We start from the raw sequence: 17,715 nt of genomic DNA, 5'->3' as shown, positions 1-17,715 counted from the left end.
TTGAAACTAGAGAATCCCTGACAGATGGTCATCTAACTCCTTTATATATATATATATATTTAAATAATTTTTATTAAATGATTTTATGTTACAAAAAACATTACAACCATACTACCACAAAATATAATTGAGAAATAAAAATTACATACATCAATATTTTGTATGTTATTTGTTATTTATCGTCTTATTTCCTCCCAAACATTCCATACAACACACACACACAAAAATAATAATGATAATAATGAAAATAAATATTTCCCCCCCCTTTTATCTTACAGAATCTTTTCTTCAATTTTGACTTCCTGTCAAGTCCCTTCACATATGTTTTATCTTACAACTGAATGTACACAAAACAATAAACCTTTCTATATAAATTTTCCAATACATTCAGAAAATATAATAAATCCTTAATTGTTATCCACCTCCTTTTACTTCCTTTGTCACTCGAATGCTAGCATGGAGTCAAAACTATTATTGTATTTTTGAACATATCCTCTATAACCATCCCATTTTCCCGCATCTAACCCCTTTATAAAACCCTCCTATGAATGAAAGTCCACCATTTTCTGAGAGAGTCCATTCCACTGTCAAAACAGCTCTTACCATCAGAAATTTCTTTCAAAGGTCTAGTCTGAATCTCTCTTCCCTCTGGGGCTACAGAAAAAAAGCTTAAACTGTGCTGCCCAGAAGTGGACATAGGACTCCAGGTGGGGTCTGACCAAGGCAGAGTAAAGCAGCACTGTTAATTCTCTAGATCCTGGAAACTAGACTTCCGTTGATAGAATAGAATTAGCCTTTTTTGCTGCTGCATAAATAATAATAATAATAATAATAATAATAATGATATAGGCTGATACCTGCAGTTCTCCTGGCTGCTAAAATTAACTTAATAATAAAATCACCTGATTGGTTGATCAATTGAGGTATGTGCTGAGTTGATCAAATGGTGTAGCTGCTTCCACATTGCAGCTCCCCTCTCCCCATTTTCGTGGGCACTCAACATTTGTGTTTTCCAGGGGAGATTGCGATCCGGGTGTTTCGAGCATGCACTGAGCTAGGCATCCGGACGGTGGCCGTGTATTCGGAGCAGGACACAGGGCAGATGCACCGACAGAAAGCGGATGAAGCTTACCTCATTGGCCGGGGGCTCCCCCCTGTCCAGGCCTACCTGCACATTCCGGACATCATTCAAGTTGCCAAGGTAAGAAGGATACTGGCTCTCACTGCCGTGAGTGGAATGAGCTGTGGGGAGGCCAGGAGGGCTGAACCTATAAAGGAAGCTGGCGGTCTCTATGTGTTCTCAGCTGCTTAAACAAGCATTTATTCCCCCCCCCCCAAGTTCTCAGCTGCTTCCTCTTCCCCAGCCCTTCATCTCTTTGGCACATGGACCTATACTCTGCTCTAGCTAACAAGAAAACATGACCCAGAAGTTCCCCCTCCCCAGTCCCCATGATTGACAGTGCCAAGGAAAGGGGGGGAGGTTGCGTAAATTCTTAGGAAGAGCCACCTTCCTTGGCTTGCATTCACAAGTGCTTTATTAACTCACTTTGAGGTTTCCCCAGTTGGAAGAGAAGTTCTGCTTTTAGCTGCCAAAGCGACAACCTGCCTTTGTCCTCTCGCTTTTCATGTGCACAGTTAAAGCTGGCAAAGGAAATGCTCCACTAACAAGGAGTGAATGTTGGAGGAGGCCTGGAATCCACAGGGTTTGCCATTAGCAGTGCAGCTGCAGTGCAGCCTCATTGACGCTGAAACAGTTGCAGGAACTGTAGGCACTTTGTTTGATAGGCAGCAGGAGTTTGGGGTGGTTGTGAGTGGTGGGCCCCTCCGTCTTGGTGTAGGTTAAGTCTTCCATTGTGCCCATGTGGGAGAAGCTGAGTGCTGAAAGGTTCAGGACAGATAAGCAGTTGGCTCCTTACCTCTCTCGCCCTGACCTAGCCACTGTGATCCATGTGACGGTCACCTCCAGGCTTGATTATTGTAACTCACTCTACGTGGGGCTGCCCTTGAGACTGACCCAGAAACTCCAGCGGGTGCAGAATGCTGCGGCGAGACACTCTATGGGGTCCTCACCACGGGATCACATTCACACAGTGCTAAACCAGCTGCACTGGCTCCCAGTGGAATACAGGATCAGGTTTAAGGTGCTGGTTTTAACCTTTAAAGCCCTATACGGCCTAGGACCCTCGTACCTACAGGACCGCCTCTCCTGGTATGTCCCACGGAAGACCTTATGGTCTTCAAATAAAAACATCTTGGAGATCCTGGGCCACAGGGAGGTTAGGCTGGCCTCGACCAGAGCCAGGGCTTTTTCGGCCATGGCCCCGATCTGGTGGAACGCTCTGTCACAAGAGACTAGGGTCCTGCGGGACTTGACATCTTTCCTTAGGGCCTGCAAGACGGAGCCGTTCCGCCAGGCCTTTGGCCAAGGCACAGTCTAACCCCCCCTCTCTTTCTGTATTCCTCATAGAACTCTAGCCCAATGGTTGCCATTAGTTTGATTCTGAATTGATTTTAGAATGTATTTTAATTAATTGATGTGTAATTTTATGTACACTGTGCTATTTTTACTTGTTGTTAGCCACTCTGAGCCCCGCTTTGGCCAGGAAGGGCAGGATAGAAATAAATTTATTATTATTATTATTATTATTATTATTATTATTATTATAGAAAGTCCTTCTTCAAACAGCGCATAGTTAAACTGTGGAACTCATGTCTGCAGTAGGCAGTGATGATTACCAACTTGGATGACTTAAAAACAGGAATGGACAGATTCATGGAGGAGAAGGCTATGAATTGCTACTAGCCATTTGAATACTGTGTGCAGTTGTGGTCACCTTACCTCAAAAGGAATATTGTTGAGTTGGAAACAATTCAGAAAAGAGCAGCCAGAATGATTAAGGCTCGAAATGGCCTCAGCCCAGTATACCTGAAGGAGCGCTTTCACCCCCATTGTTCAGCCCGGATGCTGAGGTGCAGCTCTGAGGGCCTTCTGGAGGTTCCCTCACTGAGAGAAGTGAGGTTACAGGGAACCAGCCAGAGGGCCTTCTCAGTAGTGGTGACCACCCTGTGGAACACCTTCCTATCTGATGACAAGGAAATAAACAACTCTCTGACTTTTAGAAGACATCGGAAGGCAACCCTGTTTAGGGAAGTTTTTAATGTTTGATGTTTTATTGTGTTTTTAATATTCTGTTTGGGAGCCACCCAGAGTGGCTGGGGAAACCCAGTCAGATGGGCAGGGTATAAATAATAAATTATTATTATCAAGGGGATAGAGTTACACTGAGGAAAAGTTACAGTGCTTGGGACTTTTTAGTTTAGAGAAAAAGCGAGAAAGAGGTGACCTGATAGAAGCTTATACAATTATGCATGGCAAGCAGAAAATTGATAGATAAAAGTTTTTATTCTTATCTCATAATGCTAAAACTTGTGGACATCCAGTGAAGTTGAATGTCAGAAGATTCAGGAGAGATAAAAGAAAGAACTACAGTGAGGGAACTCCCTCTCACAAGGGGCAGTGATCGCCACCAAACTGCCTGGCTTTAAAAGAGGATTAGACAAATTCATGGAGAAGAGGTCTGTGGGTGACTACAAGCCACAATGGTTATGCTTTGCCCTTCACAGCTGCAAGCATTAATGCTTCTGAATACCAGTTGCTAGAAGCTACAAGAGGGGAGAGTCCCCTTGTGCTCAGGTCCTGCTTGCTGACTTCCCAGTGGGCATGTGGTTGACCCGCCTTTGAGGACAAGATGCTGAAATGGATGCCTTGCCTGAACCAGCAGGCTCTTTTTGTGTCCTTAATGCGAGCAGAGAGACAGAGAGAGAGAGAGAGAGAGAGAGGTTTTCTGCTGGCAAGCATTATGAAATTGAAACGTAATTGAAAACCAGCATTGCAGTGCCCCCGAATTAATGGTCGTCAGAGTCAAATTTGCTGAGCTAAGTTGTGAAAATGAAGCACAATCAAGAGATCAAATAATTTGTAATAATAATGGCAGCTATATATAAAGCATTCAAACACTCATCTTAATGCACTTTCTTTCTACGATCAGCTGTCACAAGGCAACTTGACATTAGAAGTTTTCAGCAGTGTTCCATAAAAATCACAATGTGAAACAGCCACCACCACAGCATCAGCTTTTGTCGGTCTATGAAGCCACCAGCAAGATAGGTCCATAGCATTCTTCCTAATTTGCAGAGGGAGGAATTGAGAGGGCGAGAGAGAGCCCTAGGCTAGTGCATTCCAGATGCTGATGGACTCCAACTTCCATCAGCACCAACCAGCACAGTTAATGGTCAGGGATGATGGGAGTCACAGTCACAGATTCCCCATCCCTGAATCAGAGAAGGGCAAGTTGAAGTTGAATGTCAGAAGACTCCAAAGAGGTAAATGAAAGTCCTTTTGCATGCAGTGCATATATAAACTATGGATTTCCCTCCCACAGGGGGCAATGATGGCCACCACCATGGATGGCTCTGAAAGAGGATTAGACAAATACATGGAGGAGAGGGCTGTCAATGGCTACTAGCTAGGATGATTTTATTTGCTGCATTTATATCCCACCTTCCTTCTCTAAGGAGCTCAAGGCGACATGTATAGTTCCCCCCCTCCTTATATAATCCCCACAACAGCCCTGCTTAATTTCAAACTCTGTGTTGCTGCAGGAGAATGAAGTGGATGCTGTCCACCCTGGCTACGGCTTCCTCTCTGAGCGATCTGACTTCGCCCAGGCCTGCATTGAGGCTGGCGTGCGTTTCATTGGGCCCTCTCCCGAAGTGGTGCAGAAGATGGGCGACAAGGTAGAGGCCCGCGCCATCGCCATCTCCGCAGGTAAGGGTTACGTTGACTGACAAGCGAGGGCGTGCCTGACTCCCAACTTGCACAGAGTTCCTTAGCCAATAAGAAGGCAGGATTAAAGCGGACGTGAGTTATCTAACACTGGCAGTCTGTGAGCTAGGTCTGTTCCCTCCGCTCCAGTTCTTTGTGTCCTCTGCCCCTCTTCCCTGCCTCCTAATGCAGCAGGTCTTTCGTGAAACTGGAGGCTTCTGAAAAAGCGAGCGGGTATAGAGAGCCATTGCAAATTTGGGGAGTGTTACAGAGATGCCACCACAAAGCGCAGAAGCTTTTAATTCTATTTTTATCCCGCCTTTCATCAAAACTTCACAAGGCAAGCAATGTGGTCCCTGCCTCTTTTTTAGAGATAGGATATTCCCCATGCTTCCCAGGCTACTGGCCCTGGTGCACAACCATTGCACTTGCACATCCCTGGCTTTTAGGCCCTGCTTTAAACCTGGAATTGCCCAAAAGATGTGACCTGCGGGGGGGGGGGGCGGGGGGGGGGTGGAACAGGGGTAGTGGGTACAGTAGGGAGAGAAAAATAGAATTGTAGAGTTGGAAGGGAGCACCATGGGTCATCAAGTCTAACCCCCTTCAATGCAGGAATCATATCTAAATAATCCCTAACAGAATGTCATCTAGCCTCTGCTTAAAAGCTTCCAGTGAAGGAGAGTCCACAACCTTCCGAGGTTGTCTGTTCCACTGCCGAACAGCTCTTACCACCAGAAAGTTCTGACCTTTCGCCAGAATCTCCCTCCTTTCAGCTAGAATCCATTGGTTTGGGCCTCATTCTCTGGAGCAGCAGAAGACAAGCTTGCACCATCTTCTGTTGTCTTTCAGTCTCCTCTTCTTCCCTTCTGCTCTCCAGGGGTGCCTGTGGTTCCCGGAACAGACGCCCCCATTTCCTCGCTCAGCGAGGCTCAGGAGTTCTCCAAGACTTACGGGTTCCCCATCATTTTCAAAGCTGCCTACGGCGGAGGAGGGCGGGGCATGAGAGTTGTGCGCAGCTATGAGGTAAGGGCTGCTGCTTTGCTTCTCCTTGGCTTGCGAGGGCAGGGGTCTTGCACCCTTCCCACTGGGGGTGTGTGTGTGTGAGGCTGGGTTGGTAGGTGTCCGGCTCCGTTAAAGTTTCAGGTCAGACATATTGCTTTGTTTCCTGTTTGGTGTGTCTCCAGGAGCTTTCTCTTGAAATCCTGCAACTTTCTATACCACAAGCATTCTGGTTTACATAGCGTCCTGAGTTGGCTGTGCCATAGTGCAAAAGTGCCCCTCCAGAGGGCAGTAATTCACTGACTACTGAGACAACATCCTGGAGGGGATGGTCTGATTGGGACACGACAGGTGGGGAGAATTTGAGGAGGTGCCCAATGATGAGACTGGGGAGGGACTCAGCAGGTATGGGAGAGCCACATCAGGATCCCAGGGTCATCTGAGCTGTCAGAGGAGGCAATTGACAGGCAAGGAATCTGATTCCGGGGAGGGACCCAGTGGGTTCTTACCTTTCCAGCCATTGCCTGTCTCGCCCTCCCTGGCACCGTCTCTGAAGCCAGTCACTGCTGATGAGACTCTGCCCTTCCGGGAAGCGTCCAATACCCAGTCTGGCTCTGATCCATCGCTGTCACCTCCTCTCTTGCCTGGGACACAGAGACAGTCCCCAGTGTGGAGTTCCCATTTGCAGGCACAAACCCAAGCTGCATCCTGCTTCGAATCATAGAACTGTAGAGTTGGAAGGGTTCCAAATCGTCGTCTAGTCCAACCCCCTGCTGTGCCTATCCCTCTCCTTTAGAGCAGGAGCCCAGGGGGGCGTGTCAACTGTTGGATCGACATTTTAGCTCACCTAGTCGTGCCCTGCGCTGGCTGGTGCTCCTTGCTTTGCTTTCTTCTATAGTAGAAAACAAGATCCAAATTCAAGTCCTTCATGCAGCAGGAGCCAAGACAGTAGTGTTGGGGAGACATTGGATGGCCCAGCGCAAATCCACCACGTGCAATATTAATGCGTCCATGGCATATTGCAGGATGGTCCCACAAAAAACCAAAACACCAGCCTGCAAAGGACCCTGAACATATTGCTTGCTTGCAAGTATAAAAAGTGTGTGTGTGGAGGTGAGGCTGGGGTAGGGTGTGTGCAAGAAATGGACGGGTCTTACAGAATCTCTCATCAGAGGAGAGATGCTGAGGAAGGAGGATTGCTGGAGTTTTTAGGGGCAGGGGAAGTCTGGGAAGGGGCATCAGTGACAGTCCCCACCTTTCCTTCCATCCTCCCTCCCTCTGTCTTTCGTTCTGGGGCCCTGGGCAGCCAGTTGGAGCAAAAGCACCCCACATTCCACTCACTTTAACTGCAGATAATACCATTACCATCTTCTCCCTGCAGGAGCTGGAGGAAAACTACACCCGGGCCTTTTCGGAGGCTCTGTCCGCATTTGGGAATGGGGCTCTGTTTGTGGAGAAGTTTGTGGAGAAGCCAAGACACATTGAAGTCCAGATTTTGGGTATGTTTGTGTTCCTTATGTGAACTGCTGGCAATGAGGGCTGATTAAGAACCATTTCATGTGCCCCTTCCTTTCTTTGTTTCAACCCGGGCAGAAGTGTGCTGTTGCCACAGGCAGGGAGGGAGACAATTTGTCTGGAGGGTTTGGGGCAAGTCAGTACACTGCTGCTCAGCTTGCTGAGTTTATTTCCAACTGTTCCCATTCTCAGGGTTCAAGGAGGACAAAAGCATCTTGCGGGCAATAAATAAGTGTGTGTGTGTGTGTGTGTGTGTGTGTGAGAGAGAGAGAGAGAGAGAGAGAGAGAGAGAGAGAGAGAGGCCTAGTTCACACATCACTTTAAACCACAGATAACTAAACTATGGTTTAAAGGTGAACACACAGAGTTCTGGTGTGTTCTGCTATGGGGCTAAAATTGTGGGCCCTTCACTCCTCCCTTGCTCCTGCTGCTGCTGGTGGTAATTAAGTCATGGTCTGGCTAAGCGTTATATCAGAACCCAGGGCCATAATTTTAGCTCCAAAGCACCAGAACACTGTGCTTTCGCATTTAAACCATAAATCAGCTTACATATGACTCAGCTATGGTCAAAGTGATGTGTGAACGAGGCCAGAGAGGAAGATATGCAAAAACCAGGCCTGCCGCCCAATTTAAAGAAGTCATTTAATCGCATGAACTTTAATCAAGTGATTAATTGACTGGTGTTAATGAAACAATAGGTCCAAAGGGAGCTGAATGTTTTGTTATAAGATGGTGCCAGCTGGTGCCAAACTTGGAAGGGGCACTACTTCCTTTGAGAGAGAGAGAAAGAGAGAGAAGAAAGGAAAGGAAGGCTTGTATTAATGTGAAATAAAGGCTTGTATTAATGTGAAATTAATGTGAAATAAATATTGGTAATATTAAACAGTGCGCTTCTTGATTACTCAAGGGTACCTTGTTAGTCTGTCTACAGGCTTGCTTCTTCTTCTTTTTTACTTGATTAATCCAACCAATTAATTTGCTTGCAAGCTATATTCATAAGAACATCAGAAGAGCCCTGCTGGCTCAGGCCAGTGGCCCACCTAGTCGAGCAGCCTGTTCTCACAGTGGCCAACCAGATGCCCCAGTGGGAAACCAGCAAACAGGACCTGTGCACAAGAGTAACACACCCCCACCCACCATGATTTCCAGTAAAACCTCCCCTCTGCTCCTCCCTTGGGCAGGTGACAAATATGGGAACGTGGTGCACCTGTACGAGAGAGACTGCTCCATTCAGAGGCGGCACCAGAAGGTTGTGGAGATTGCACCTGCCGCCCACCTCGACTCCCAGCTGCGCTCCAAACTCACCAACGATGCCGTCAAGCTGGCAAAGCAGGTGAGAGCTCCAGAGGACAGCCATGTTCCTTTGTTTATTGCATTTATATTCCAACTTTTTCTCCAAGGAGCCGAAGGTGGCGTACATAGTTCCCCCCCCCATTTAATCCACACAACAACCCTGTAAAGTTGGCAAGGATGAGAGACTAGACCAATATAACCCAGCAAGCTAAATGGCCGATTGGAGATTTGAATCCTCGTCTCCCAGGTCCTAGTCTGACACTCTAACCACTACACCACCACTGGCTTTCTGTTGGGAACTCTGCGTCCAGGCAAGAGTGCCCTCCATTTTGACCATCTCTGGCTACAGCTCCCATCAGCCACAAGCAACTTGGCCATTTGGGGCTACAAGTCCCATCAGCCCCAGCTAGGATGGCTACGTTCTCATCAGCCTCAGCATCCTATGGATGTACTGCCTGGGACTGCTGGGAGTTGTAGTCTGAGATGGCCAGGCTGCCCGAGGCTGATAGGAGTTGCAGTCCAAAATGGCTGTGCTGCCCGAGGCAAGTGTAAGTCATAGTCCAAAACATCTGGAGGGCACCCAGTTGTCAAAAGTCTGATCCAGACAGTATATGGTGAGGAGAGAAGAGCCCCAATTTTGACCCTGTTCTAAAAAATAGGGAGAGGGCTTACTGGAAGGGACATGCTTGGCATACAGAAAGGTCTCCCAGACACCATCTCTGGCATCACTTGTCAAAAAGGGTCTCAGGGTTGAGGAAGGCCTTTGTCTGAGACCCCAGAGAGCTGCCGCCGGTCAGAGCAGGGCCACTGAGGTAGATCCATACACTTTCGTGCGTTTGGGTGCCTGCCACTGTGTACAAGCACCAGCGTCCTGGGGGAGAGGGATCCTGCTATCACTCGCTCTCGACTGGCAGCCTGGGCTTTTGCGAGACAAACTAAAGTGGCTTCTTGGCCAGGTGCCACCTCTGGGCCATGCATTTGCGCTGCTGGCCAGCTCATCTGCGGAGGGATGATGGGGACTCTGCTGCTATCCAGCACCATCTGGATTAATTGCTAAGCCTGCAGCTGAGAATCTGGCAGCTGCCCCCAGAGGGATGTGGGCAGGGGAAGGGGGGGGAGGCTCTCTGGCCTCCCTGGGTTGTGGGAGGTAAAGCCACGCCGTTGCCTTGCCTTGCTGTGAAAGCATTGCAGCCATGAACTTGGAAGTGTCATTCCAGTGTTGATGCATGGATAGGCTTTGAAAGATGCATTTTACCCAAACAGTTGGGAGAGGAGGAGATGTGACATATTGGTCATGCTGCCAGCCCCTGCTGTGCTGTGCTGGGATTTGAGCCTGAGCGCCCAAAGGCTCCCAGGATATGGGTGCACAGATGCTTGCCTGCATCTCTAGAGCCGCAGGAACTCTGTTTCTACAAGGGGCATGTGTGGTCTCTTTTGCAACCACTGAACCTCATTGATAAGAAGACTAGGAAGAGAATTCAGGAATTTTAGCCTCTGTCCTTCGCTCCCAATCGCTGATGGCAGATCTGCTGGCTTTCAGCTGCACCCTATAATCCATAACAGAGAATGTCTGCCTCTTCTCCTAGTTCACAATTGCCTGTCTGGTCCTCCAACTCTATGGTAATTCACAGAGGAGAAAGAGGGAATGGTGGAAAAAGACAACTGAAGAGAACAGACTCCCTCAAAAGGTGGTGGACTCCTTCACTGGGGACTTTTAAGAAGGGGTGGCAAGGCCTTTTGTCACAACTTCTTCAGTTGCGATTCCTTCAATTTAGCAGGTTGGACTAGATGACCCCTGGGTTCATATCCAACTCTGCAATTCTGTGAGATTGGTTCCATCCTTCCAGCTTTTTCTGCTTGGATCAGTCCCTGAATATGGAACTAATTGGCTGTCTGAACATCACTGGTGCCTGTGAGAGAAGCTTTTTACATGCCCCCTCCCAGGTGGAGCAGAAGAGCTCCCGAGCTTTCCATCAAAGTGATGGCCCCATCCCTGGAGGTGCCATTTCCCAGCAAAGACTTGGCCTCTGCTCTCTCCTGACTAGGACACCGGCAGCACAGGGAATTGAGTTCAGTGACTCATGCCAGAACAAAGTAACACACACACACCTACCTCTGTTTGGAGCTCCAATAAGCTGCCTGGGAGTCTCTCTATTCAGCAGCTCTTAAAGGGGATATAAGTGCAGCCGTAGACTCCTCTCCCCAATCTGTGCCACAGGTTTCCTTACAGCTTGCCCTCCACGCCAGGGATGTGAGCACGTCTCCCTGTTTCTGTTCTGTGTCAGTGCTGTGTGTGCCCAGCCCTCGGACTGTTCTCTCCCAGCAGGACTGCTCTGGTGTCCTTAAGGAAAATCTTTCCCAGGCAAATGATATTTTGGCTTCAATGAAAAGAAAGAATGCTACCATCCAAAACCCGGAGAGCCACTGCCACCCCATGTCGGCAGTACTGAACTAAATAGACCAATGGTCTGATGTAGTATAAGGCAGCCTCTTACGTTCATATCAAGGGAAAGTTAGAAGTGGACCGGCCAGGTATCTGTGGCAGCTTTCAGGGAGGGAGAGTGATGTTCTCTGCTGGAACAAGAGATGCTTAAAAGGACCTTGGCCATGCCGACCTCACTTTACAGCAGGGAGATGGATGTGTGTGGGTCTTCACTGTTGTGAAGCTATTGGGAGGAAAAGCTGAAGAAAGGCAAGGTTTGTTTGTGTGTTTGGCCTTGACATGTTTCTGACTGGCACAGAGGTGCAATTATTATTATTATTTCCCAGCATCCTTTGCAAGTGTGTCTTCTCATGCCTGTTTGTGTACAGGCATGGACCCAGTTATGCTTTGTTTTATTTACCTCTTCTGACCTACCGTGTGCAAACTGTGTGTGCCATCTTTGCCAGAGACCCGGGAAGATGGAGGAATTCTCTCCCCAGCCAGAGCTCTGCTCCTCGCACAGTGGCAAGCGACAGGAAGGCACAGAGCAATTAAGGGAATGAGCACACCGGCGTAACGAATTGTACAGGAAGCAGGACTTTTTTAAGGAGATGAGCTGGAGCTCAGTGGCAGAGTATCTGCTTGGCAATGCAGAAGGCCTCAGATTCATTCCCCAGTGGCATCTCCCAAGTAGGGCTGCGAGTGACTCTTGCCTAAACAGTAGACAGTACTGAGGAAGATGAGCCAATGGTGTTACTCAGTATAAGGCTGCTTTCTATTTGCTTCTGCCCCCCCCCCCAATTTTTTTGTATGGTAACAGCATATTTTTGGGATGGGGGGAGGAGACAGCTCTGCAGAGAACCAGGTTGGCAGAAGCACCATTGTTGCAGCCAGAGTTCAGGGCTTGAGTCAACTCAGCTGAATAACTTTTGGGAAATGGGACTTGATGATCATTTATTCCAGCCCCTAAATTAATGCTGAGTCTCAAAATGAGGCTGTGGGCTCTGATTCTCTGCATGATTGGCAGGCTCTTCCAGAAGTCTTTCAGCACCCTGTCTCAGCAGCCGGCCAGATGCTCTAGGAATTGTCCCATCAGAGCAGAAAGGCAAGGGGTCTTCCTCAGCCTTTCACCCCCAGCATTTGGTATTCTAAGGTAGACACTCTCTGTACATATAGATTCCATTTTGCTATGTTGGCTAATAGCCGCTGAAGACTTCCTCCTCCATCGTGCATTTGTCTCATCATTTTGAAAGGCTTTTAGGTTCCAAAGGAAGGAAATTCCATCCTTTTGCATTGTGCGAAGAAGGACCCATCAGTGATCTGAATTCTAGCATGCTGAGAGCAGGGAGAGGAATCTCCCGCTTTCTCTCTTCTCCCTAAAGACCAAGCACAAAGGGAATTGGGATGGGGGAGGGGGAGAAGAACATTCCTGTCCACCGATTCTCAGCGGAGTGTTTCAAGGTCAGTTCACCATTAGCAAGACCAAATGGTTGGTGCAAGATGTTTGATTGTTGTTAGCCGCCCTGAGCCCGGCTTCGGCTGGGGAGGGCGGGATATAAATAAAATTTATTATTATTATTTATTATTATTATGTTGTCAGGAAGGTGAGGCATACATGGAGGGTGTTTAGTCAAGGGATCTCAGTGGCAGTAGCTCAACAGGGGATTGCAGGAGGTGTGTGTGTGTGTCTGTGTGTGTTGCCTTCATGTTGCACTTGCAGTTCTCTTGGGATCATCTGGCTGGCCACTATCAGAGACAGAACACTGGGGCTTGGGTCCCGTCCAGCAGGGCTTCTAAGGAAAATCGTTCCCAGCCGAACGATATTTTGGTTTCAATGTAAAGAAGGATGTAGAACCACCACCCCCATATAAAAAATGGCAGGTGCTGCATTCAGGAACCACTTTTGCTGGGCCTTGCCAAGGTTTGCTCCTGTCCTGGCTCTTGCTTGAAGATGTAGCTCCTGGACTCTCTCGGCTGTATTATGGCCGAAGGCTTTATTACAGAATTCACCGCAATGCCCAAATGTTGATCGGCTCACAAGGTGCACAAGTCAGCAGTTATATTGAAGCTCTAAAAGGTTCCTGGCTAGGTGTAAGCTAAGATGTTGTCCCAATACTTGGCACTCCAGCTGAGCTCCCCTTTTGAAGAGTGGGGCAGACAGAGACATTCACACGGTTGCTGTCCTGAGCCTCAGAACTGGGAAAAGCAAACTGGCATTCCTGCGAGTAGCTTGGGTCTATAGCATCAAAGAATTGGAAGGGACAATGAGGGTCATCTAGTCCAACCCCCAGCAATGCAGGATCCATAACTAAAGAATCTCTGACAGATAACCCTCCAACCTTTGTTTCAAAATCTTCAATGAAGGAGAGTCCACCACCTTCTGAGAGAGTCCGTTCCACTGTCAAACAGCTCTTAGCACCAGAAAGTTCTTCCTAATGTTTAGTCTGAATCTCCTTTTCCTGGTGTTTGAATTTGTTGATTTGGGTCCAACCCTCTGGAGCAGCAGAAAAGAAGCTTGCTCCATTTCCGATCATCTCACACTCTTCTCCACGCTAAACTCCCTCAACCTTTCTCCTTAAGGATTGGTTTCCAGACCCTTTATCATCTCAGTCACCCTCCTCTGCACACCTGCACAGCTTGTCAATATCCTTCTTAAACTGTGTTACCCAGAAGTGGACACAGGACTGCACGTGGGGTCTGACAAAGGCAGAACAGAGTGGTACTATTACGCCCCTTGATCTGGACACTTGCCCTGCCACCCCATCCTTTAAGGCAGAGTTGCTGCAGCCAACCCAAGCCATGCCCACCACTGAGTCTTTCTGTGCCTTTGTCAGGTGCTTTTGCCTGGCTGAAATGTACCTTTGAACTGGGGCAGTGCCTGGGACTTGGCATCAATGGAGGGGTGCATGTGTGCAGAAACCTGACGTTGGCATGGCCAAAAGTTCACCCACTGCACAATGGCAAGAGTCACATCCATTGCCCCACCCACTTTTGCTCCTTGTTGAATAAGGGAACCGTCATATCTTGTCGCTTTACAAAGTGGGAATAGATTAAAAGGTAGAACAACCCCCCAGCCCAGGAAAGAATGAGGGGAGTCAAGATCAGAATTCCACAAAGGGTTGAGGAGGAGTTGGACTGATCGCTAAACCTGCTTCCAGTTGGACATCTTGTTTATTTACCTGTGGATACCCATCCCTCTGACCTGGCCCCAAAACTGTGCCTCTGTGGCGTGCTGGTCACTAGAGGGCAGTGTGGTTGCTCCTCAGACAGACAAAGCTCCTCCCTTGCCTCTCCGCCCCCCTCACAATGCTCCTATACCCTTAAATGCATTGCTAAACAGCTCCAGCAGGAAGATCCATCGACTCTCCCCCCCCCAAGACACACCCTTCCTCCTATTTTTGTTTAAATGGCAGCATGGGGGGGGGGGAATGGACCGAGCTGCAGCCTTGGCTTGAGGGGCAAACTGCACCCCTGAAACCTGGAGCAACAAACCCTCTCAACCTTGGCTGTATTAATAAAAACTTCAGGGTGTTATATATGATTGCCAGGATCAGCCGACTTGGAGCTGCTTGCCCCAGTGACTTAGAGGCTGTTGGCGCTGTGGGTGATAGCACTTCGTAATCTCTCCCTCCCTCCTTCCCTCTCTCCTTCCCTCCTAATAGTTCTTTGGGGGATTGTGGGCATGGGGGGAGGAGAGAGAGAGAGACTTGAAGCATAAGTAGAACAGCTGGATGGGAAAGACAAGACAGCATTATTTCTTTAATTTGCTGCATTTAAATCCTCCCGATTCTGCAGCAGAGCTCAAGGCAGCATCCGTGGTTTGTGTGTGTCTGTTCCCAGACTGTCTGTTCCCTGGCCAGCCTCACTTACATGTTTGTTTAAAAGCATTTCTAAACCATATAACATTTAAAAATCATCTCTCTGCATCACACAACAGAAAAGAAAGCAATAAGCAGTATCTTTAAAAACAAAACTCTGCAAGAACATGAGTAGAATCTGCTTGATCAGGCCAATGGCCCATCTAGTCTGGCATTCCTGTTCTCTCAATTCCCAACCCAGATGCCTGTGGGAAACGAGCAAGCAGGATTCGAGTATGAGGGCATTCTCCCCTCTGGTATTCAGAATTTGTCATTTATCATTATGTATTTACTTACTTCATATACTGCCCTTCACCTGGGGATTGCTTCCCCTCTCCCCCTTTTGAAGACAACATTTGCCCATCTCCAGTTGTGCAGCATCTCATCTGTTTCCCAAGGATTCTTAAAGATTTCAGGCAGCAGCTCTGAAATAACACCTGCTGGTTCTTCTAGCACTCTGGGATGTAATTCCTCTGACCTTGGAGACTTGAACTTATTTAAAGCAGTCTCTAGTTAAAAATTTCTCTGAGAGCAAAGCTGGGAAAGATCCTGACCCCTCTTAACTAGAGACGATTAGGATCAGATATCGGGTTTTTCTGACCCAGCAAGCTTCAGGTTAGAGTGGGATTTTGAACCCAAGGTGAGCCAGGTCCAACCCTGGCACTCTGAACAACGGCACTCCATGCAACATTTTTATTTATTTTTAATTTGTTTCATACAATTTGTATACTGTTTGATTGTGTTAAAAAAACCAAAAACCACATCAACCCTCAAAGTGATTTACAAAGAGAATAACATTACAAGTAAAAGGAGTAAAAAACCAACTCTTTTAAAACTTTCAAAAGATAAAACCAGCAATAAAGTAAAAGCAGATTAAAACACATGCCAGCATTCTACATATCTGTACATACTTATATATCTAGGTGGACTTGTCTAAACAGAAATGTCTTTAGCAGGCACTGAAAATAGTACAGTAAAGGCTCCTGGCTGATGTCAATAGGCAGGGAGTTCCAGACTGTAGGTGCTGCCACACTAAGAGATTGATTTCTTATAAATACAGTGTTTCCTAAGAGAACGGGCCAAGGAGGCTGCAATCTGAATGTCTCTGATGGTGGAGGCAAAGGGGTTGTGTGGAGTGGGCAGGAAATGGAGAAGCTTGTCTGGCGAGGAATGAATACAGGCAAATGCTACTTGGGCACTCCTGTCCTCTAGAGTGTGTGTTTGGGGGGGGGTGAGGATCAAGTAGATTTGGCATTAAAGCGAGAGCCATCATCTGTGTTCTCCACATTGTTAACATTTTAGGCTTGCTTTTGAAAAACAGCTTGAGTTGGGTTGTCAGGCATCCCCCCCACCTGCTGGCTTGCCAAGTCACATCCGGAATGCGCATGACCTGGAAGCTCCTTTGCAATGGCAAAGCCCTTTTCTTTCCTAATTGGGCTTTTGCCTTTGATTCCCCCCTTTCCCCCTGTAATCTGCAGCTTGTTTTCGGGCCTGCTTTACCCTGCCTGTCTTCAGCTTCCCAGTTTTCTGTCACTCTCCAGGCCCTTCTCAATCCCTTGGGTACTCGCAAGCTGGCAAAATCTCTCTTTCACTCTCAGGGCTGCCAACAAACTATCCCATGGCTCCGCATGGCTAAGCCCACATATCCAGGACTGACATTTGGTTTGCCACTTTTTTTTGGGGGGGGGGGGGAGGAAGCGCTTCTGTGTCTTGAAGACAGAAGGTCTCCAGCTTCCATTGACTCCAGCCAAAACAACCATGCTGGCTGGGCCTAATGGGAGTTGTCGTCCAGAACGTCTGGAGAGCGTCTGACTTAGATGGCGAAGCAACTGGGCAGGGAACAAGCCTTGTATGCAGAAGGTCTGAGGTTCCGTTCTCAGCATCTCTGGTGAAAATGAAAGAGCCTGGCGAGACCAACGTTGTCATGGCTCCTGTGGTGACAAATGAGAAGGAGCGGTCCTGGCAGGATCCACCAGAGAGAGAGGAGGTGTCGAAGGAGATTGAGGAGACTGTTGGTGGGGAGGGTGGTCCAAGTAGCCCACCAGGAGACATCCCTGCCCAGTTGCTGCTATTGTAGAGAAACGCTATTGTAGAGAAAGGGGGTAAATGCTATTGTAGAGAAAGGGGGTAAATGCAGTATTCACTGTAGCACACAATTCAAAACTGCACTCAAAAAAACATGGTAAAGGCTTTGCTTGTTTGATTCCTTGTTTATTTGCAGATGCAGGGTGCGTTACTTTACGACTTCCCCCTTGCTCCGCTACAAGTTCCCCAGGCTTTAAAACATGTAACTCATAATGAGACAAGATAGAAATTAATGTATGTATATATTCTATTGTTAGAGACAACTCCATTCATGAAGAAGGTTCGAAACAAGTTATAAGCCTGGGGAACTTGGCTTATAAGTCTGTGGAACTCAGTGTGGTTCAGAGCTGCTGATGCTGCTGCCTCCTCTGTCGCCTCGGATTTGGAGACACCAGCTTAGCCCACCAGAGAAAGTTCCCATTGGCTTGCCCTGCCTAAAGAAACATCCCAATTGTCACACTGAAGTTGTGCATGCCCTGCTCCTTTATCGTGGGAGACAAGGGAATGTGTCTCTTGCTGGATCAACTTCTCAGCTTGCTTCACCATGAAGAACACCCTGTTGTGCCATTGGACCCTATTTTGCTCCATACCATGCTGGAACATAGAAATCTGCCTTATCTTGAGTCAGACCATTGGTCCATCTAGCTCAGCATTGTCTACATGGACTGGCAGTGTATCAGGATTTTGGATTCTTCTCGCCCTACCATGGCTTGAACCGG

The 17,715-nt window shown here is 47.9% G+C and overlaps 1 protein-coding gene across 11 annotated transcripts in view; it reads left to right on the top strand.

Annotated features, from left to right (window-relative positions):
- PC (pyruvate carboxylase) overlaps positions 1-17,715 on the top strand; it is a 263,520-nt gene that overhangs the window by 62,952 nt on the left and 182,853 nt on the right. For all 11 annotated transcript variants that reach the window (XM_079956475.1, XM_079956470.1, XM_079956471.1 and 8 more), the window contains 5 exons: positions 1,017-1,201; positions 4,663-4,828; positions 5,703-5,848; positions 7,206-7,323; positions 8,521-8,672. In XM_079956475.1, coding sequence (XP_079812601.1) covers positions 1,017-1,201; positions 4,663-4,828; positions 5,703-5,848; positions 7,206-7,323; positions 8,521-8,672 — 767 coding nt within the window. The remainder of the gene's footprint in view (positions 1-1,016; positions 1,202-4,662; positions 4,829-5,702; positions 5,849-7,205; positions 7,324-8,520; positions 8,673-17,715) is intronic.

This window comes from Podarcis cretensis (genome assembly GCF_951804945.1).
Source record: "Podarcis cretensis genome assembly, chromosome: 16".
NCBI lineage: Eukaryota > Metazoa > Chordata > Lepidosauria > Squamata > Lacertidae > Podarcis > Podarcis cretensis.
Note: the sequence above shows the minus strand (reverse complement) of the source record. Positions and strands in the feature narration are given on the sequence as shown.